Below are 20,871 nucleotides of genomic sequence, written 5' to 3'. Positions count from 1 at the left end.
AAATAATCATAAAAAATTCACACCTTCACATAATGTATATAGTTACATTTTAGTCTACACTCATCAATTTGTTTGCTAGAACACGCATCACATCCAGCTTAAACAAACCTGGATCTGATTTTATTCTGTTTACAAAGTAGCTGTACAAGCTGTACAAACTAAGTATCAAACGGTCCATTTCAAAGAAACCGTGACACCATTTTGTCTGTAAAGACTTTGTGTTCGCACTCTGATGATGACGACAAGCGTGCCTGCAACGCTCCAAGGCTGCCATCAGTTTGATCAGTTTCTAAGTGAGAGGAATATTAATCAGAATACAGGATGAGTAACAGTCACCAAACTACAATGGACTCTGTAATCACTGACTTGATGATATTCATTATAAAACATCTGTAGCCTTCATGTGCTGCATTATCATGAGATAACAAGTATGTCGGTGTTCAGGTTTATAAAACCAACTAGTACGACATCACTTCAACCCAGGCCCAATCCAATTTGATCAAACGCAACAACTCTGCCATAAATTCTGCTTTTACAAGGCTTATTTTTCATTGTTTGTTGACACTGTCAGAAAGATATTAACTCTACCTTAAGTTCTTTAATGAGACCATGGTGGGTCCTATTGTTATACACGAGTGCGTTATATTGAGACTCACCTTCAGCCCATTTCTGCACATCGGCCACCCATTGCTGCAGTGTGTCGTCATCCACACCCAGCTCATTTTTGGTCGCATTCAGGCTCTCCACTTGTTCTCTAAGGATCCTTATGATCTAAGAATACATTAATAAATGTTAATCACATTGATGTTTTTAGAGTACTGGTGTTTTTCCCCCATTACCACACACATTAAAATGGTTTTTGAAAAAAAAATCACCTTGAGATATCTCTGGCTCAAACTGCGGCCCAGTTGTTCCACTTTCCTTTTGTTCCACCCCAAAGCCAGGAGGGTCAGCATGTCTGTTCGCCCTGCATTTCAGTTAGTATACAAATAAGAATTAATGAGCAGGAGACTGAGTGGAATCTCACACACAGACACATACCTGCTTTAGACATGTACTTCGTTGTGATGGCCGCCCTAGACAGGAAACTGTTTACTTGTCCCACCTCTTTTCCAACTGTAGAACTGGCCCCATCCTGAAACGCACCTCCCCATTTGATCTATAGAAAGGTCACAATACATGATTGCTAAATTCATTCAACCTTATAACAAAATGTCTCAAACTAATCCAAAACTACAAGCTGCAGTATACCTCGCATTTCCAAATGTGAGCCTTTGCATGCATGACGGAGAGAAAAGGATGCATTGACAAGAGGTTCCTCAGCTCAGGGCACTGCTGAGCCACCTTGGTTAAATAGGGGAAATATTTGCAGGCCACATCGGAGCAAAGGAACGTAATATGTCCTGGGACGTTAGCTGCCAACTTCCTCTGGAGAAAAAGAGGGTAAGCAAAGATCTCCCCTCGAAACATGTTTAATGCCGCTAACAGGACTCCGTGGCAACAAACAGCTATTTCCATGCCCTCTTCATCCAACTTCCCAGTGGACTTTTTGGACGACTCCTTTGCTGCTGTCCAAGATGAAGATCCGCACAACCCTTTCCCCGGGACCTATACACTCAAAGATTTTAACATAAAAGACATGACATGATTAAGCCCTATCAGGGACAGACTTTTTAAAACAAATGCATAACAATTAGCTGAATTAGCCTTAAGTCACACAAGGCCTCATATCTCCCCAGGACAGCACTGATAACACAAAATAAAAATCATGGTTTTTTTTTTTTAGTTTTTTTTAAAAATACACATGGTGACAAAATTAAGTATACATTGATTGATTGATTGATATACCTTTATTAGTCCCACAAGGGGGAAATTTCATAAGGCTGCCGACCTATTGCATGCAATGGCGGCGCCATCTTACCCTCCTTACCCTTTAAGAAAAAGTAAATAGTATTATAACAACACCAAGAGAAAAAAAAAAAATATCCACCCATCCATATGTATTTATACACACACACACACACACACACACGTATGTGTATATGGTTATGGCATTAATGTCATTTTAACAAGATTAACGCTGACAACACTAATATATACGAGTCTCTTACATCATTCGTGTGTCTCTGGATGTATTTCATAAACTCAGCAACTTCCTCATCTTTTTCAATGAAGACACCTTCAAAGTTCACCTGCTCTGAAGTGCTGAACGGACACAGTGACAGTTGTTTGAAAAGAAACATTAAAATACTTTTTTCTACAAAGCCATATTTGATTTATGTACACAATGCATAAGGTACCTTGTATTTGATTGAAAGCGATAAAGCTTACGGTTTCCATCAACTGAGACGGCAAGCACGTCTGGAGTGCAGGCAGGGCAGCTAAAGCATGGCTCCTTGCACATCCTGTCCACCTCAAACTTTACAGCACTCCACTCCAAGAAACTTCTACTGAAGGCATCAGCTGATATTCGGCCAGTCTTTTAAGTAGAGGACAAACAACATAATATTCAAGGACAGTCATCATAAACATTGATTTGCACAATTTCCTTAAACTTGACAAATTTAGAAACTCACCCTTCCAAAATGGGCTGTTCTTTCATCCAGCATTTTGACAAATGCCTTAAGTGACATCCCTGATCCAGCCTTCTTAATGTCATAGAAAGACATCCATTGAAAACAGGGTGCAGAAATTTAAGGTGCCAGGCCAATATCCACTACCCAGGATGTCCTTAACTGAGGGGGACCACATTAGGTCACAGCTGGTGCAGCTCACCACTGGCAGTGCAAGGTTATAACGGCCTTTAGAAAGGATAAGGATAAATTCAGTCATGCTAAAAGCATTCATTTTTTTCATGTTGTTTTCAAAGCGGTCTGGTAAATCCAAATGACCTTTAATGCCCACATATACTGCGGGCCGAGGGTAATTCAAACCAAGATAGCAATTCTTATATATGTATCTATTATGTTTCTATTGTTCAGCAATTTGGTCAGCCTTGTGTGTTTTTAAAGTGCTATATAAATAAACGATCATGATGATGATAGCAATGTACAATTTGCACTAAAACCTGCAAACACATCTATTGTGTATGTACTGTGTGACAAAAGGGCAACTTACCATTTATGGTTACAAGAGCCACAACTGCGCCGGGTGAAACCTCAAAGTTACCTGCTGGGCAGTCACACACATGGTCTGGCCTTTGCACAGGCAACAGCCGAACTAACATTAAAAACACACAATATATATATAAAAAGAATTGGAAATTGACTGATACACAATAAAAATACAATAACAGCAACCACTCATAGTACATAGCAAGAAATGCATAAGACTTATGAAGGCTGCAAAAACCCTCCTGTTACTGCCTCTGTTGTGCAGGACAAAGCGTGTGTGAACTGCAATATCACAGTCAGCACAAAGGAATGGAAGAGGCAGGCAGTCCAGACACCTCACAACTACTTGTTTGCCACACTGACACACACGGTGTGACAGTGGATTCAGAGTAGCTAACATATTGTCTATAAGACAAGGCCTGGCCTCTTTCCACTTTTGCAAGGACACCATGTTTCTGATCGCCCAGTGAGTAGTAGCTGACTCAGACGCCGTCTCACAAGTCATGGCTGCGTCCTCTTCTCCATCCTCCAACAACTGAAGCAGCTCCTGAGGAAGCACCTCAGTTCCAAACACTAACAGAAAAAAAAATAAAGAAACTCTTCCACAAAGTGAAAAACACTCTAGGCAGTATGTTTCTTAGGACTGCACAAAAGCCCTGCCTAACTCAACTATAACAAATAGAAAAGTAAACTTTAAAAAAGGAATACCTTCTTTTATATATTGTGAAAGTGCCTTTTGTTGGGTTGACACTGGCAACATAACTCGGCTCTTCACGTTGACATTGATGCTGATCTGCGGAAAATGGGGGGGAAAAGATTGAAGAATATTTACTTACTGAAACATATATACACATATATAAAATTTATAAAAAAAATATATCAAATAATATAATACGTACAACAAATTATACAAGTGTGTTCACTGTTTAACAATTGTTTCCACTACATCACATTTACAAAAAAAAAGTTACCTGCATGTCTTGATAGAGTTCGTCAGCAGCTTGAAGCTTAGCGCTCCGGTTAACGTTAGCAATTAACGTTAGCATCATAGGTTTGTAAAGAGCTAGCAGAACTATTAGCGCAAAAACTGCTTTACACACCATGTGAGGCTATTTTGCAACACACAAGTCCTTAAATGTTTATAATAGATTTAATGATCATCGTTGGATTAAATGGCTAATGCTGCACTAGCCACGTGTAGTCGTTACCGTACTCTACCTAGCAAGCATGCTGACGGTAGCTGTAGCCATTTTTAAATGCATTAAATCGTTTCCGAGATCAGTCACCTGTTTGTTTGAAGCTCTTATGAAAAAAACCCTTTGAAACACACATCAAGCTATTACTCTAAATTAGTGATGGGTCCAGCAACACTGACACACCGGCGCATGTATCAAGCTCACCTAGCGATGCCTGTATCGGTGCGTGCGTCGCTTTAAGAAAAAGTCAGGTGATCGATACAGCTGCTGTATCGCTCATTACCAACGCGCCAAGCTGTGTTTAAAAGGTACCGCATCCGCATCTGTCAACGGAACGAGTCGCCACCAAAAACCCCACAAATTGACTCTCGCAAAGATAAATAAAATACACATCTTTCCATAACAAAATGGAAATGTTTCTGCTGTGTGGGATCATTTTGATCTTTTAACTGCAAATAGTTTGTCTGTCTTTGTTTCAGTGTAATCTATCAGAATAGGAAAAACAGCAATGTGACTTGCAGTGTAAATTATTTATTTCATTTTATGCAGGATAAATGTCGCATCTGTTCTGCGGAGCTTTCTTACAAACAAAAGCACCTCCTCAGTGTTACAGAGGCATTACAGAGCCAAACATGAAAATGAGGAGACAAACACACTGAGAATGAACACAGGTAGGCCTATATTGACACTGAACAGCTTTATCAACACTTTTTTTTTATTAATATGTGTTTTATTATTTTGAAATCAAGCATCTAGGAAGACTGTTCTGGACCAGGCAGTCCTGAAGTTTATTATAAAGGACTGCCAACCCCTTAGTATTGTGGAGAGTGTCGGAGAGAAACATTCCAAGATTAGAGGATCCTTTAAGGTACTGGGGGATGAGGAAGACATCTTATCAGAACCTTTTCCACCTGACTTTACAGTTTTTGTGTACCCCAGCTTCATCTGTGCCTGTGAGTTTTCCAAAGCTGGGGAAATGGTGTGAAAAAAACCCCCCGCAATAGACTGAATGCAAAAACATTGGATAAACTTATTTTTCTGAATAGAAATTTATAATAAACTCTGAATCAATTACATTTAAATGGGTAATATTATATTCACAATACTTTCAGTTTAATTTTTACTTTATGTCATTCACAATATATTTTAAAGATGTCTACAATATTTGCAATGTAAAACATATAAAATGATTCCATGGAAAGTACAATACCTTACAGTGTATACACGTATGACTATGTCATTGAATCAGTGTCTGTTGTGAGTCTCAAGTAAGTTCCCTGCAATGATATTTAAGGTCCAGCAGGTGTCAGTATGGAGCAAAACAGCAAAACTGTGTCGACACAGTATCGATACAGTTTGGGGAATGTGCTGAAACGCTTCACGAGGCCTCATCTACCCATCACTACTCTAAATATATGACTACTTTGTAGTCATATATTTGTTACATACCTACATTCGAATCAATCAACTCCGCCTCCTTTTCTTATTCTTAACGGGTCTCTCCGTTCTCCCATCATCCTTTGCTTACACCGGTTGCGTCTGATTGGTTGGAGCCGAGCGCATCCAAAACTAACAGGAATGGTGAATAAATCTATAAATGTGTTTTACGTGTGAAATAAAAATAATAAACCCAACAAAGGATTATGTACGTTAAATCTGCGCACTTTCAGATCGTGAATCACTTTGTAAAATGAAGCGATTTTATTGTTGAATTATCAGTGTGACTTTCATGTGCTTTTGTTGAGAAATGTTAACGATGTCATTAAAAGAAAGCATTAAATTAGGGAGAAAAAACCCGTTCGCGGAGAGGGTCCCCGGTTCTCCAGTTAGATTGTACTTCAAGGCATCACGTTTCGCCGTGACGGGGTTATTATTGGAGTAAATGGATGGCTGGAGCCTCTGCTCGAAGCGTCTCTGATCGCCGCGAGCGGGTTCATATTGGAATGAATTGACAACCCACAGCGTCGCATAAAAACGTGGAAGGGTACCTTTAGCGTCAGCATGAGAAGTTAAGGGACGTGACAAATCGTCAGTATTTTACGCGTCGGGAGTGAGAATGGGTTGAATATCCTGTCTCAGAGTGATGCTGAAAAACTCGTTCAGGTATTTATTAGTTGTAGTCGGGAATATTGTAATTCATTATTATCAGGATGTTCTTTTTTGCATTGGGACACAGGCAGGATGCGATAGCTGCTGTTTTATCTATGTGTGGATCCACATGCCTAGCTCTCAAATGGTACCCAAATACTCTAGGTCCCTCCATCCAACCACACACTTTCGGGACTGTGACCACCCACTGCACATGCTCCACCGAGGTATCACTATGAATGACAACATCATCCAGGTAGCAAACAGCATATGCAGTGTGAGGACGCAGCTATCACTACAGGAGGTGCTGAAAATGAAAAATTCAAACATGCCTAACAGAAGTGTGACTTAATGGTACGAACCATACAGAGTAGAGAAGGCTGTTTTGGTCTTTGGCCTCTGCAGACAAAGGAATCTGCCAGTAGGAGTTAGTTAAATCCTGCTTCATAAAAACAAGCAGTGCTTATTCAGTCAGGTCAACCGGAGGCATGGGATAAGCATCAAACCATGAGACCTTCACTTTGTGACAATCATCTCAGAACCGTATAAAACCCTGCGCTCACTTCTTAATTACCTGGAAGCACCTTAAAGACAACCGGCCCCTCTCAACAGCTGGGACAAATCATCTGGCAAACAGATAAGCATAGGAGACCAAACACTGAGGAACAAATCCTCATTTCATCCTATGATAACAGCATTTTCACCATTTCAGCCAATTCCTTTTGCACAATTTGTCTCTTGTGCTCAGGCAACCTGTAGAGCCATGAACAGACTTTCACACTAGGCTGCGTTTCAAATTGGTGCTGCATGAGAGTCTTGTAGATGGTCGGGGGAATGAACACATCTGCAAACTACTGTCGCAATGCAGGAACATCTGCTTTATTGGAATGTGTGAGATGTTAATCACAAAGCATCTTAAACACACTGTCTGAAAACTTCATGCCCACATCTTGCTTTTAAGAAAAATCAAACATCTTTTCCTTAAGTTCATTTAAGTTTTTAATGAGCTGCATGAACCGTGCCGAGAGCAGCCAAGTCTCCTCCTCTGATAAACCTCCACATGTACCACTAAAACATTTAAATTAGTTTGAATCGGAAATAATGGCTCAAACTACTTGCTGTGAGACCATTTGCTTATTTTTCACACCAAACCGTTTAATAAGATAAACTTTACACAGAGTTCATCAAATAATTCTCGCATGTTATCGCGATAACAGCGTATGTCCCCCTCAGCCAACGCGCGGATGCAGCCTGTGACTCTCCACTCTGTGGTCAGCAGACTGCAAACACAATCTCCGAGAGCCCTTCTCATAATATCAGGGGACTTCAATCATGCCTCACTGGACTCCACACTGCCCACCTTCACCCAGTATGTGACCTGCCCAACCAGAGACAATAAAACACTGGACTTACTGTATGCCAATGCAGAAGAGGCATACAGTTCATCACCTCTCCCTCCCCTGGGCAGATCTGATCACAACCTGGTGCACCTTGTCCCTGTGTATGAGCCCTTAGTGCGCAGGGAGCCATCAGCCACCCGCACAGTCCAGAGATGGTCAGAGGAGAGCGAGGAGGTTCTTAAGGATTGTTTTGAGTCCACTGTGTGGGAGGTGATCTGTGACGACCACGGAGAGGACATCGACAGCCTTACTACATGCATTACTGACTTTATTAATTTCTGTGTGGATAACACCGTACCTACCAGGACTGTACGGTGTTTCTCCAACAACAAACCCTGGATTACCCCAGAAATTAAAGCTGTCCTCAAGCAGAAGAGGAGGGCCTTCAAATCCAGAGACAAAGAGGAGTTGAAAAGGGTGCAGAGAGAGCTGAGGGGACTAATAAGGACTGGGAAGGACAGCTACAAGCAGAAGATGGAGAACCAGCTTCAGCAAAACAACGTTGGTGAAGTCTGGAGAGGCCTCAGAACCATCTCAGGCCACAAACATCAGAACTCTCTGCCTGGGAGGGATGTGAGGTGGGCAAATGAACTGAATCATTTCTTCAACAGATTTGATTCAGCCATGAGGCAGTCTCCAACATCGGTTGCAGACTCACCCACCCCCACTGCTGCTGTTCCACCTCTGACACCTCAGACACTTCACACCTCCTCTATTCACCCTGCTCACTCCTCCCCACCCCCAACAACAGCATCCAATACACACTCAACACAAGGCCCCAGCCTGTCTCTCTCAACCACCCAGGTTCGGAGGGAACTGAGGAGGATTAATGGCAAGAAGGCAGCGGGCCCAGATGGCATCAGCTCGAGGGTCGTCAGGTTCTGCGCGGACCAACTGTGTGGGGTGATGGAGCACCTCTTCAACCTGAGCCTGAGGCTGGGGAGAGTCCCACAGCTCTGGAAAACCTCCTGTGTTGTACCAGTGCCAAAGACTTCAGGCCCCAAGGACCTCAACAGTTACAGGCCGGTGGCTCTGACATCCCACCTGATGAAGACCCTGGAGCGGTTGGTCCTGGCTCAGCTTTGGCGCCTTGTGAGCTCATCACTGGACCCACTTCAGTTTGCCTACCAGCCTGGCATTGGAGCGGATGATGCCGTCATTCACCTCCTACATCGCTCCCTCGCTCACCTGGAGACCGCTGGGAGCACTGTGAGAATCATGTTCTTTGATTTCTCCAGTGCCTTCAACACTATTCTTCCCTCGGTTCTGAAGGACAAGCTGGAGAACTCAGGAGTGGACCATCACCTCACTACCTGGATTTTGGACTACCTCACCGACCGACCACAGTATGTGAGGACTCAGGGCTGTGTGTCGGACAGGGTCATAGAATAGAATAGAATAGAATGCCTTTATTGTCACTATACAGTTCTACAATGAGATACAGAGCATCTCCTACTCAGTGTAAACATGCTGGGGGGGGGGGTACAGTTCTGCAGCGCTATATACATATGGACAGTATTAACATATGGAAGAAGATGTGTATATATATATAAAATGTACAATTTACAAGCCGTAAGTAATATGTAATAAATAGTGTTATGTATATACAGTTATTGCACATAGAATTGGTATTGCACAGTGGTGGTCCATAGAGGAAGTGGGAAGTGGGGGCTGTGTTATCGGTGCATGTGTGAGTTCAGGGTGGTTATCGCTTTGGGGAAGAAACTGTTTTTGAGTCTGTGTGTTTTTGTGCTGATGCACCTGTAGCGCTTCCCTGAGGGAAGCAGGCTGAACATGTTGAAGCCAGGGTGGGAGCTGTCCTTGATAATGTTTGCTGCTCTGCTGAGGCAGCAGGAGGAATAAATGTCCATCAGGGAGGGAGAGGGCAGCCGATGATCTTTTGTGCTGTCTTGACCACACTCTGAAGCCTCACTCTATCTGCCTTGGTGCAGCTGCCGTACCATACCGTGATGCAGTAGGTTAGCAGGCTCTCAATGGACGAGCGATAGAAGGTCAGCAGCAGGTTGGAGTTCAGCTTGTACTTCCTGAGGACTCTCAGGATGACCTTGATGACCGCTGAGATGTTTTCCATCCAGGAGATGTCAGCAGAGATGAGGACACCAAGGAACCGGAAGTGTGGACCCTCTCCACACACACCCCCGTTGATGTAGAGGGGGCCAAGTCGGTGTTGTGTCTCCTGAAGTCAACAATGAGCTCTTTGGTTTTCTTGGTGTTCAGTGCCAGGTTGTTTTCTGAACACCATGCTGCCAACTTCAGGACTTCCTCTCTGTACTCTGCCTCGCGTCTCCCTTTGAGATGAGTCCGACTACCGTGGTGTCATCAGCAAACTTGATGATGAGAGTGTTGTTGTGGGTTGGACTGCAGTCGTGGGTGTAGAGAGAATACAGGAGGGGCTCAGCACACAGCCCTGTGTCTGCAGTGCACGGGGCCCCACAGGGAACGGTCCTGGCTCCGTTCCTCTTCACCATCTACACTGCAGACTTCTCCCACAACTCCACCCAGTGCTTCCTGCAGAAGTTCTCTGATGACTCTGCAATAGTCGGCCACATCACTGATGGGGACGACAAGGAGTACAGAGGACTGACCCAGGACTTTGTGGACTGGTGCCAGCTGAACTACCTCCAGATCAATGCCAGTAAAACCAAGGAGCTGGTGGTAGACTTCCGCAGGCACAAACATCCTCCACTGCAACCACTGAACATCCAAGGTATGGACATCGAGGCTGTGGACAGCTACAGGTACCTTGGTGTTCATTTGAACAACAAACTGGACTGGACTCATAACTCAGACGCCCTCTACAGGAAAGGGCAGAGCAGGCTGTACCTGCTGCGGAGACTCAGGTCGTTTGGAGTGGAGGCCCACTCCTGAAGACCTTCTATGACTCTGTGGTGGCCTCAGCCATCTTTTATGGTGTGGTCTGCTGGGAGGCAGCATCTCTGCTGGGGACAGGAAGAGACTGAACAGGCTGATCCGAAGGGCCAGCTCTGTTCTGGGAGGCCCTCTGGACCCAGTGGATGTGGTGAGTGACAGGAGAATGGCGGCTAAGCTGTCATCCCTGTTGGACAACATCTCCCACCCCATGCATGAGACTGGGACAGCACTGAGCAGCTCCTTCAGTGGGAGACTGCGGCACCCACGGTGTGGGATGGAGAGATTTCGCAGGTCTTTCCTCCCCACTGCTGTCAGACTCCACAATAAAGACTTTTGCAGCTGATCAAACACACAAACCCACACATGTGCAATAAGACTGCTATATGTGCAATTCTGCTGACGAAGTTGTGTTTTTGTATTTTCCTACTCAGTTGTATATAGTATTTGTATTTCTATTTTATTCTATTGTATATAGTATTTTATTTTATCTTATTGTATTTTATTGCATTCCAGTGTTTTCTAATTTCTGCTACATAACTTTGCACTTTTGCTGTAACAAAACAAATTTCCCACCTGTGGGACTAATAAAGGTCATCTTATCTTATCTTATCTTAAATATAACTAACGCTTTAAAATTATCCGGATTTCATAATACAAACTTCAGATCAACAGGAAAACAGCTGCAGAACATGTGGATCAAAATGAATTCATTAAAAAAACAACATGGACTTCAAGGATACAGTAAATACACTAAAGTGAAAGGAGGAGCCATAAATACATGATTAATAGGATTTGAATTAACTAAAATTAGTCACATGTGATCTTTAAAATGGTCCTGATGTGTGCTGCTGTTTTTAACTTTTATCATTTCTTTGCTGCCACTGTGAATAAGGTTGTGGTCTTTGCCTAATTAAATTAAGGTTACACAGCCTCAATGCTCCATCTTCTGGTTAAAAAAAAAATGGTATCACATGGAAGTACAGCCCAAAACCAGTTTAGCTTGAGTTTCGTTTTTCTGGACATAAAGTCACAGCAGGTTTTGTTTCAAAGCTGGTGGACAGATTTAGTTCATTTTGGAAGTTTTAAGAGCAACTGCTGTGAAATTATTTGCAGTTTTGGGAGAAAAGGGTTCAAGAGAAGATTTTACCACAGAAAAATATTAAATATGAATGAAGAATTGAAATTTAACTGAGGTGAAACATGCAATGAATACATAAAAATAAGTTCATTTTGGAAAAGCTAAAAAGTTCAAGTAAAAGAAATGATTTACATATCCATATGTGATTTTTGATAGAATACCAGTTTGGTTAAACAAAGAGCTAAAACAAAGAACTTTAATAATACAGTAACAGGTACAACTACTAAACACTACTGTGTCCTAAAGGAACACAGATTAAAATGCAACAGGGATAACATTTTAGAGAATTAAAATCCCTCAAAGGAAAAAACATAAACTTGATATACATATCTATGCATGCAGCTTCCTAAATGTAACATTCAGGATTATTCACTGCAGCTCCAGAAATCAGAGCTACCTCATCAGATCCAAGTGTGACATCAGCTGACACTCTTTACAGGAGATTCCATCTGAACTCTGTGGAGCCTGATCTCAAGGTTTTTAAGTCTGACCCTGAAACCACAAGAGGATCTTTCTCTCTCTTCAGTTTCATTGTAATCCAGTGATTTCAGTCCTGCATGATCAGGCTGATGTTTGCACAGAGCAGATAATGAAGTGAATGTTTCTGCACATTGGTAACAGTGAAACAGTTTATTTACAGCGTGGGATCGTTTGTGTTCGGAGTATGAACTGAGATTCCTGAAGCTCTTGTCACACTGGGCACAGCTGTAGTTTCCTTCCATGTGTGTACGTTCATGTTTGTTATGATGACCTGATTGTGAGAAGCTTTTGTCACAGTGTCTGCACTTGTATGGTGTCTCTCCTGTGTGGATTCGCTTATGCTTTTTCATTGAGCTCATGTCTAGTGGTGAAGGATGACCCACACTGGTCACAGATGTGCTTTTTGACCCCACTGTGGAAGAGTTCATGTATTTTGAAAGGAACTTGGTGTGTGGAAGCCTCTCCCACACTCTTTGCAGTAGTTCATTTTGTCTCCAGTGTGTCTACGTTGATGTGGTTTTAGGTCCCGTTGATGATTGGAGGTTGTTTCACAAAGGTCAAAGAGAAACTCTTTCCCACCCCCACAGTGACGACAGGGTTGAGAAATGGATCCATCTGCGTCGCTCTGCTTTTTTATTTTTATCCTGAATGTCGCCTGAAGTAAAGAGCATCTCTGCCAACATCCAATTACATTTTACTGTTTACATTATAACACTCAGCTTACTGGGCGAAAACGACTCTGTAAGGTCTCTCCTCAAAGACCTTACAAATGTAACTGTGCATCTGTTGTAAACAGTTTCCCACACTGATCACAGCAGTAAACATCATTTCCAGTGTGAATCCGTAGGTAAATATTTCGGTACTGTTTTTCACTGAAACCTTTTTCCACAAAGGTTGCAGCTGTACATATAATTCCAGAATGGGTAACTAGATGCTTCTGTAAGTTTCGAGTTTGAGCAAAAGCTTTACCACACAAGTCACAGTAGTGTGCTGTAACTACACATGGATGAGTTGGTGTTTTTTTAAGCTCTCACGATACGTAAAAGACTTTCCACACAATTCACAGCTGTAAAGTTTGAATCCACTGTGGATGAGTTGGTGTCTTTTAAGTCTCCAGCCCGGTAAAAGACTTTCCACACAAGTCACAGCTGTACGATTTAATTCCACTGTGGATGAGTTGGTGTTTCTTTAAACGCCCAGACTCGGTAAAAGACTTTCCACACAAGTCACAGTTGTAAGGTTTAAGTCCACTGTGGATGAGTTGGTGTTTCTTTAAGCCTCCAGACTCGGTAAAAGACTTTCCACACAATTCACAGCTGTAAGGTTTGAATCCACTGTGGATGAGTTGGTGTCTTTTTAAGTCTCCAGCCCGGGTAAAAGGCTTTCCACACAAGTCACAGTTGTAAGGTTTAACTCCACTGTGGATGAGCCGATGTGCGTTTAAGCCTCCAGCCTGGGTAAAAGACTTTCCACACAAGTCACAGCTGTAAGGTTTGAATCCACTGTGGATGAGTTGGTGTCTTTTTAAGTCTCCAGCCCGGGTAAAAGACTTTCCACACAAGTCACAGCTGTAAGGTTTGAATCCACTGTGGATGAGTTGGTGTTTCTTTAAGCCTCCAGCCTCGGTAAAAGACTTTCCACACAAGTCACAGCTGTACGATTTAATTCCACTGTGGATGAGTTGGTGTTTCTTTAAGCCTCCAGCCTCGGTAAAAGACTTTCCACACAAGTCACAGTTGTAAGGTTTAAGTCCACTGTGGATGAGTTGGTGTCTTTTTAAGTGTCCAGCCCGGGTAAAAGACTTTCCACACAAGTCACAGCTGTAAGACTTGAATCCACTGTGGATGAGTTGGTGTCTTTTTAAGTCTCCAGCCCGGGTAAAAGGCTTTCCACACAAGTCACAGTTGTAAGGTTTAACTCCACTGTGGATGAGCCGATGTGCGTTTAAGCCTCCAGCCTGGGTAAAAGACTTTCCACACAAGTCACAGCTGTAAGGTTTGAATCCACTGTGGATGAGTTGGTGTCTTTTTAAGTCTCCAGCCCGGGTAAAAGACTTTCCACACAAGTCACAGCTGTAAGGTTTGAATCCACTGTGGATGAGTTGGTGTTTCTTTAAGCCTCCAGCCTCGGTAAAAGACTTTCCACACAAGTCACAGCTGTACGATTTAATTCCACTGTGGATGAGTTGGTGTTTCTTTAAGCCTCCAGCCTCGGTAAAAGACTTTCCACACAAGTCACAGTTGTAAGGTTTAAGTCCACTGTGGATGAGTTGGTGTCTTTTTAAGTGTCCAGCCCGGGTAAAAGACTTTCCACACAAGTCACAGCTGTAAGACTTGAATCCACTGTGGATGAGTTGGTGTCTTTTTAAGTGTCCAGCCCAGGTAAAAGGCTTTCCACACAAGTCACAGTTGTAAGGTTTAAGTCCACTGTGGATGAGTTGGTGTCTTTTTAAGTCTCCAGCCCGGGTAAAAGGCTTTCCACACAAGTCACAGCTGTAAGGTTTAAATCCACTGTGGATGAGTTGGTGTCTTTTTAAGCCTCCAGCCCGGGTAAAAGACTTTCCACACAAGTCACAGCTGTAAGGTTTAAATCCACTGTGGATGAGTGTGTGTTTCTTTAAGCCTCCAGCCTCGGTAAAAGACTTTCCACACAAGTCACAGCTGTAAGGTTTAAGTTCACTGTGGATGAGTTGGTGTCTTTTTAAGTGTCCAGTCCAGGTAAAATCCTTCTCACACTCATCACAGCTGTAGCTTTTCTCTCCCTTTCTTCTGTGAGGTTTGTCGGCCTCCTGAGAGCGCTGACTTTTCGCTCCATGTTGGTCCTGCAGTGACAGAGATACAAACAGATGCAGTGAGTGAAATGCAGTCGCGGAACAAACTGAAACTCCCTCCATCAGTGGAATCAAACATGTCAACAAAAACATTGTTGGTGTGTTTCCACCACCTTCTGTTGATAGCATCACATTTCAATGATGTGCTACAATGACAGTCGTAATGAAAAATACATATTAAAGAAATATTGATATGTGGAGAAAATATTTTACTCATAAAAAATTGTGAGTTCAATTTTTGATATTGTTGTTTCAATGTGTGCATCTTTTTGTAACATCTGAGTGTTTTTGTTTGTGAATGTAGATTCTGTATATATGGAGGAGCCCGGGATGGAAAAGATAAAGCTGCTGTTAACATGTTTTTAAAAACCAACCAGCTGAGCACACAGTTTCAATAACAGGGAAATTTTTCTCACCTTTTGTGTTGAAGTCATTTTTTCCTCTATAGTGGCTGAGCTGAGTCCAAATGACTGAACTTGTTCCTCTGCTGCTCCAGCAGACTCTTCTCCTGTTGCTCAACCGGGACACAAAAATGTATATGCATTTTATCCCTGATAACAAAAAAGCAGAGCAAATAAACATGACTAAACTCCTCAGTGACAACAATACCTATGAAACTTCAATGTGGAACCTGAGAAGCAGCTACAACAAGAAAGTCATCAGTTGCCACAAGAACCTGAAAGGGAAAAAGCGCACTGACCCCCCTGCACATCACTGCCTTTACCCAGTGGATGCTACACCCTGTATATATGGACCTCTATAGATCCACAAGTCCGGCTCACACTCAATGGTAGCAGTATAAACTCTGCTACCTGAAGCACCTCGTTAGATTCCACCTACTCCACCCAGTCAAGGTAAAGGGTGATTGTATGTAGGGATGGGTATCGTTTAGGTTTTATCCGATTCCAGTACCGGTACGATGAGGCCTGTCGCAATAGTTTAATTTTTATATCGAGAAAAAGTTATTTCGCAATACATATCGTTATCGTTCTATCGCCCAGCTCTATATGGACCTACTGCATACATATTATTAAAATTTGGGCTATAACGGTTGTATTAATATATGGAAACTTGAAATGCTCCCACAAATGGCACTACAGCATGTAAAAACAGAAAGTTAAGCTCTGGCGGACTTGGTTCTATGGTAGGTCTTAAAGGGTTAAATAGCCTGTGGCAAATATATTAGTGTTGTCTTCTCAATATACATGCTCTTAACTTTATGCAAGAGAAAATAAAGTATAACAAAAATCATATTTTTCGCAAAGAAACTCCATCTTGTGGTTTGCGAGCTGGTGCTGCTGTACATGCACCCGGATTTGCGACATACTTTACAGTAACTCAAAACAAAGACTGCACCCTCGGCACTTGCTGTTTATAGACTGCGTACTTCCTAGATGACCACAGGTCAGGTGGTATATCGTGATATATATGGTTATCGTGATATAAAATAATTCATATCGTGATAAATATTTTTTCCATATCGCCCAGCACTACAAGTTGTCATTCAAACAAAGGTAAGTCAGCTTGAGTACTGCGAGTGAAATGCGTTTGATTTCCCCCCGAACATTCAGATTAATGAAGCATAAAATCATTCATGAGGGGGAAATTACAGTGGGAACATGTGGAGGCTGTTACAGGGATAACATAGTGAGTTCAGTGCATTGATGTGACCTTGTCCTGAAGGATTTAGTTATTCTTTATGGTTAAAGAAATTGCAATAATTTCTTCATATTTATTATAAATAATTCTAACTACACATCACTTATCATATTAAGTGATTCATTATTATCACTTCACTTAAAAGTGATTACATCCTTGCATTACATACTTTAGGTTCATTTTTTGCAAGCAGGTTTCGTGGGAGAGAACAGGCAGATTTAGAATATAACATGCAGCGTTCTATAGATGGGTGCATAAAAAAATGAAAAATTACATGTATGTGCTACCTTTCTAAACACTTTGTTACATTTATGATAAATGTAACAAAGGTTTACACAAATGGGTCACTGTGAGCATCACAGGGAAGATTGAAGCCGCCCACTGCACCTGTGTGGCCGGAGTCGAGGAGACCTGCACCCATGTCGCTGCTCTTCTGTTTAATGTAGAAGCAACTGTGCGGATCTGTGGCACAAGGACTGTTACAGATGAACCTGCATACTGGGTTTTGCTGGGTAGTATGACCAAGATACAGCCAGAGGTTGGCCATAAGATGGACTTCTCTTCTTCAGCTGCCCAAAAAAAGGCTCTTGATCAAAACATAAACAGACCATCCGTATTGAAAGGTAAAAGTAGCCGTCTTCAAAAAAGAAAAATCCTACCTGCTACTGTGGAGGAGTTGTCACCGCCATAGGGCTTTGGAACGTAATGTCACGGGGGTGGGTGTGGAAAGGATTTTGGCCTGATGCGCCATTTTCCGGGTCCAAACAAAGCGCAAGCAAAAAAGAGTGAAGGCACACACAACAGCCATGGTTCATACTTGCTGTGTTGTCGGCTGTGGAATAAGCTTAAAAAGGGTTTGTCTTTTTATTCTTTCCCAACCTGGAAGCATCATGAGGGAGCTTATATGGTGGACCTTACAAAACGAAGGCGTCCAGCCTGGATAGCAGCCATGAGACGGCTTGATATCCAGTTCGCTTCCATCTCCAGATATCTCTTGGTGTGCTCCAGACATTTTCACTCCGGTAAGTTCTATATATGTTCATATCACTCTTTATAGCTTAATAATATTATTGTTGGGGCTCTTGGAGGTTATAGAAATTGCAAACAAACATAGAATTGAGTGACTGTGCAGACATACGTGCTATGTAACGATTTGCTAACTCTTTTGCACAACTGTAGGGAAGCCTGCCTATGAAATGAATCAAACAAATCCACACTGCTTAACAACGTTACACTCCGAAATCCGAACGTGAGGGTTAGGATTAACAAGATAGTGAAGATATCGGGGTAGAACAGTCGCGGTAAGTACTCTGGGTCTTTACTCCACTGCCGTATTTCATAGTCCACACTAGGGCTGCCACAAACGATTATTTTGATAGTCGACTAGTCACCGATTATTTTTGCGATTAGTCGACTAATCAGATCATGCATCGATTGGACGTAAAACTTACAGCTTGAAAATATGTTAAACGTTTATTTTGTGACCCAGAAAGAATAATAAGAGTAATATTAAAACTAACTAGCTGCCGCCATTGTTGACAACTGCGCTGGGCCGCACTATGAATTCTGGGACACAGCTTCTTCTTCTTCGGGGTTTAACGGCAGCTGGCATCCTTTACATGCACTGCTGCCATCTTCTGTTTCAGTCCGTTATTACACTTTTAAATCCTACTACTTATTCCTGCGTCTTTTGTGATCTTACAAAGCTTCAAACGACGCGTCGACTATTAAATCAGTCGTCGACGATTTTGATAGTCGACGTAATCGTGACTAGTCGACTAATCGTGGCAGCTCTAGTCCACACACAAATCTATTTTACGCACATGTAACATAGTTAAATAGAGTCAAAGTTAAATCCCGCTAAATGGGAGATGGCGCCACCTACTGTTGTAAAAGTCACCCAGCAACATTCACAAAGGACAAGGGATTCTGGGTAATCCTCAGAATGACGGAGGATTCCCGCGAGATCTTGTGCTGATTGCCCAAGACATTAAAAGAGAGCATTCTAACCATTGCCTTTTTGTTGTGAATGCAGACCAGAGATGACACTACACAGAGGTCACACACACACAAATTCTTTTTACACATACAAATCCTGATTTACAAGCACAAAACTGATTTACAAGAACAAAATATTTATGACCACATTTTGAGCCCATATTTGAGCTTTGCCCCGGAAAATGGCGCATCAGGCCAAAATCCTTTCCACGCCCACCCCTGTGACATCACGCTCCAAAGCCCTTTGGCCCCCTTCTCAGCAAACTTCCACTACTCTCACCCGGGGGTTGCGCTCCCCCAGGCTTGTACCTGTGGCTTCATGACCTGGGGGTGGGGGTTGGTTGTTCTCCTGCCCTGCACCCGTCCTTTTGTTCATATTCCAAGACTATTTTTCTTTATGTATTCTTTCCCCCTAGCAACCGCCATATTATGATGTCACAAGCAATCACAAACTCTACAGTCTGTCTAACTCCAGTGTATACCAAGCGATCGATTATTCTCAACAGAGATAAACTCAACATAAACTGAACCCACATTAAAGTTAGCTCGATGCTTACCTTTAGAGGAGCCCACAAACCGAGAGAAACTCCGTGATGAAGCTGGAAGAAACAGATCAGGGAGCAGAGACCCACGTGGTTCACGCTGATCTAAGCTAGGATCCAAGAGACAAGGGTGTGCAGATCGATGCAGATATCGATCCAAACGTTGGTAGTGGTATATGTTCCTGTAAGTTTACTACTTTACTCCCGTTTCATGAAAAAGCAGCTCTCTCTGTTCGACTCCTCTCCTGCAAACACACTTTGCTCCGCCCCCTTTTACCCGGCTCCGCTGTGATTTGTTGCTGTGCGGTCACGTGACTCAGCTGCACAACGTAACCCCGTGGAGTGTTATTTTAAAAGTAGCGCCAGTCTCCTTTTCCTAAACTCTTTTCCTTGGCCTCGATGAAAACGTCATCTTGGGGAGCTGCTAGATTTACTGAAGAGACTGCCCTAAAAGTCTCCAGTCAGTCCTCAAGCTGTGTTTTGAGGTGAGCCCCACTTATTTTTCCTCCAGAATACAGTTTATATGAAGCTGAAATGAATTACGCTTCTTATTATTTTAATAGTGCACACAGAGATCACGGATTCAAGCGGCAGAAATGAGCTTCCTCCGAAGAGTGGCTGGCCTCTTTATTAGAGATAGGGTGAGAAGTTCGGCCATCCGGGAAGGGCTCAGAGTTGAGCCGCTGCTCCTCCACATCGAAAGGAGCCAGTTGAGGTTGTTCGGGCATCTGACAAGGATGCCTCCTGGGTGAGGTGTTCCGGGCATGTCCCAGCGGGAGGCATAGCTGGAGTGGCCATTGGGCATACCGCGCATTTGACCAGTGGGCCGATGGGGTTTTTTTCTTCGTTTTTTCCCGTAACGGTATAAACACTAAAAGGTGGTGGATTGGCCAGATGAAGGGAGATGTGTAAAAATAACTCAATTGTTTGTTGGTGGCTATTGCGGAGCTTCTACAGATTCAGTAACATTAGCAAGTGGTGGAGGCCAGCAGATGCAACACGCTGGCAGGTCGATGAGGCAAAGGCAGGAGGAGCAGAGACTCGAGGTGGTGAACTGAACTTTAGGTAAGAAGTTATGACCTGCAGTCTATCTGGGTCAGATATAAACCAAGTTTAGGTGGAGTTTATTTTTGTTATGCTGACTTTTTACAGTCAGTTACAATAACTTGTTTCTATACTGCTGGGCGGGTGCTATGATATTATTGATGTTGAACTTGTTTTATCTTATTTATAAGGTTAGTTATTAGAGTTTCCAACCATCCCGTAAAAACGGAATTGTCTCGTATACAGAGAAAATATTATGGCGTTTGGTATTGAGGTGAAAAGGAACACAGTTTGTCCCGTATTTCAGCTACAATGAAAAAGACACAAAGCTGGAGTTATTCTGTGTCCTTGCTGCACAGCTGCCTCTTCTTCTCTCATTCTCTCCCCTCCCTCTCCTGTTTCTACTTCAATCATGAAACTGATCAGTGATCAGCTGATCGGCTTTTCTCTCTTGTTTGTTTATCGCTCTGAATCTTACAACAAACGTTTTC

At 42.7% G+C, this 20,871-nt stretch overlaps 1 protein-coding gene across 8 annotated transcripts in view; it reads right to left on the bottom strand.

The window, feature by feature from the left end:
* Positions 1-4,526, bottom strand: part of LOC120437402 — a 50,352-nt gene extending 45,826 nt beyond the window's left edge. For 3 of the 8 annotated variants that reach the window (XM_039607960.1, XM_039607955.1, XM_039607962.1), the window contains exons 1-10: positions 4,085-4,526; positions 3,822-3,906; positions 3,118-3,686; positions 2,577-2,801; positions 2,301-2,479; positions 2,112-2,205; positions 1,252-1,608; positions 1,042-1,159; positions 876-967; positions 657-771 (exon numbers count right to left, since the gene is read on the bottom strand). In XM_039607960.1, the coding sequence (XP_039463894.1) occupies positions 657-771; positions 876-967; positions 1,042-1,159; positions 1,252-1,608; positions 2,112-2,205; positions 2,301-2,479; positions 2,577-2,669 (1,048 nt within the window). In that variant the 5' untranslated portion in view covers positions 2,670-2,801; positions 3,118-3,686; positions 3,822-3,906; positions 4,085-4,526. The other 5 variants (XM_039607957.1, XM_039607961.1, XM_039607959.1 and 2 more) reach the window with 5 other exon arrangements.
* Positions 4,527-20,871: the final 16,345 nt, after the last annotated feature.

Source organism: Oreochromis aureus, linkage group 3, assembly GCF_013358895.1.
Source record: "Oreochromis aureus strain Israel breed Guangdong linkage group 3, ZZ_aureus, whole genome shotgun sequence".
In the NCBI taxonomy this organism is placed as follows: domain Eukaryota; kingdom Metazoa; phylum Chordata; class Actinopteri; order Cichliformes; family Cichlidae; genus Oreochromis; species Oreochromis aureus.
This window is presented reverse-complemented; position numbering and strand designations above follow the sequence as displayed.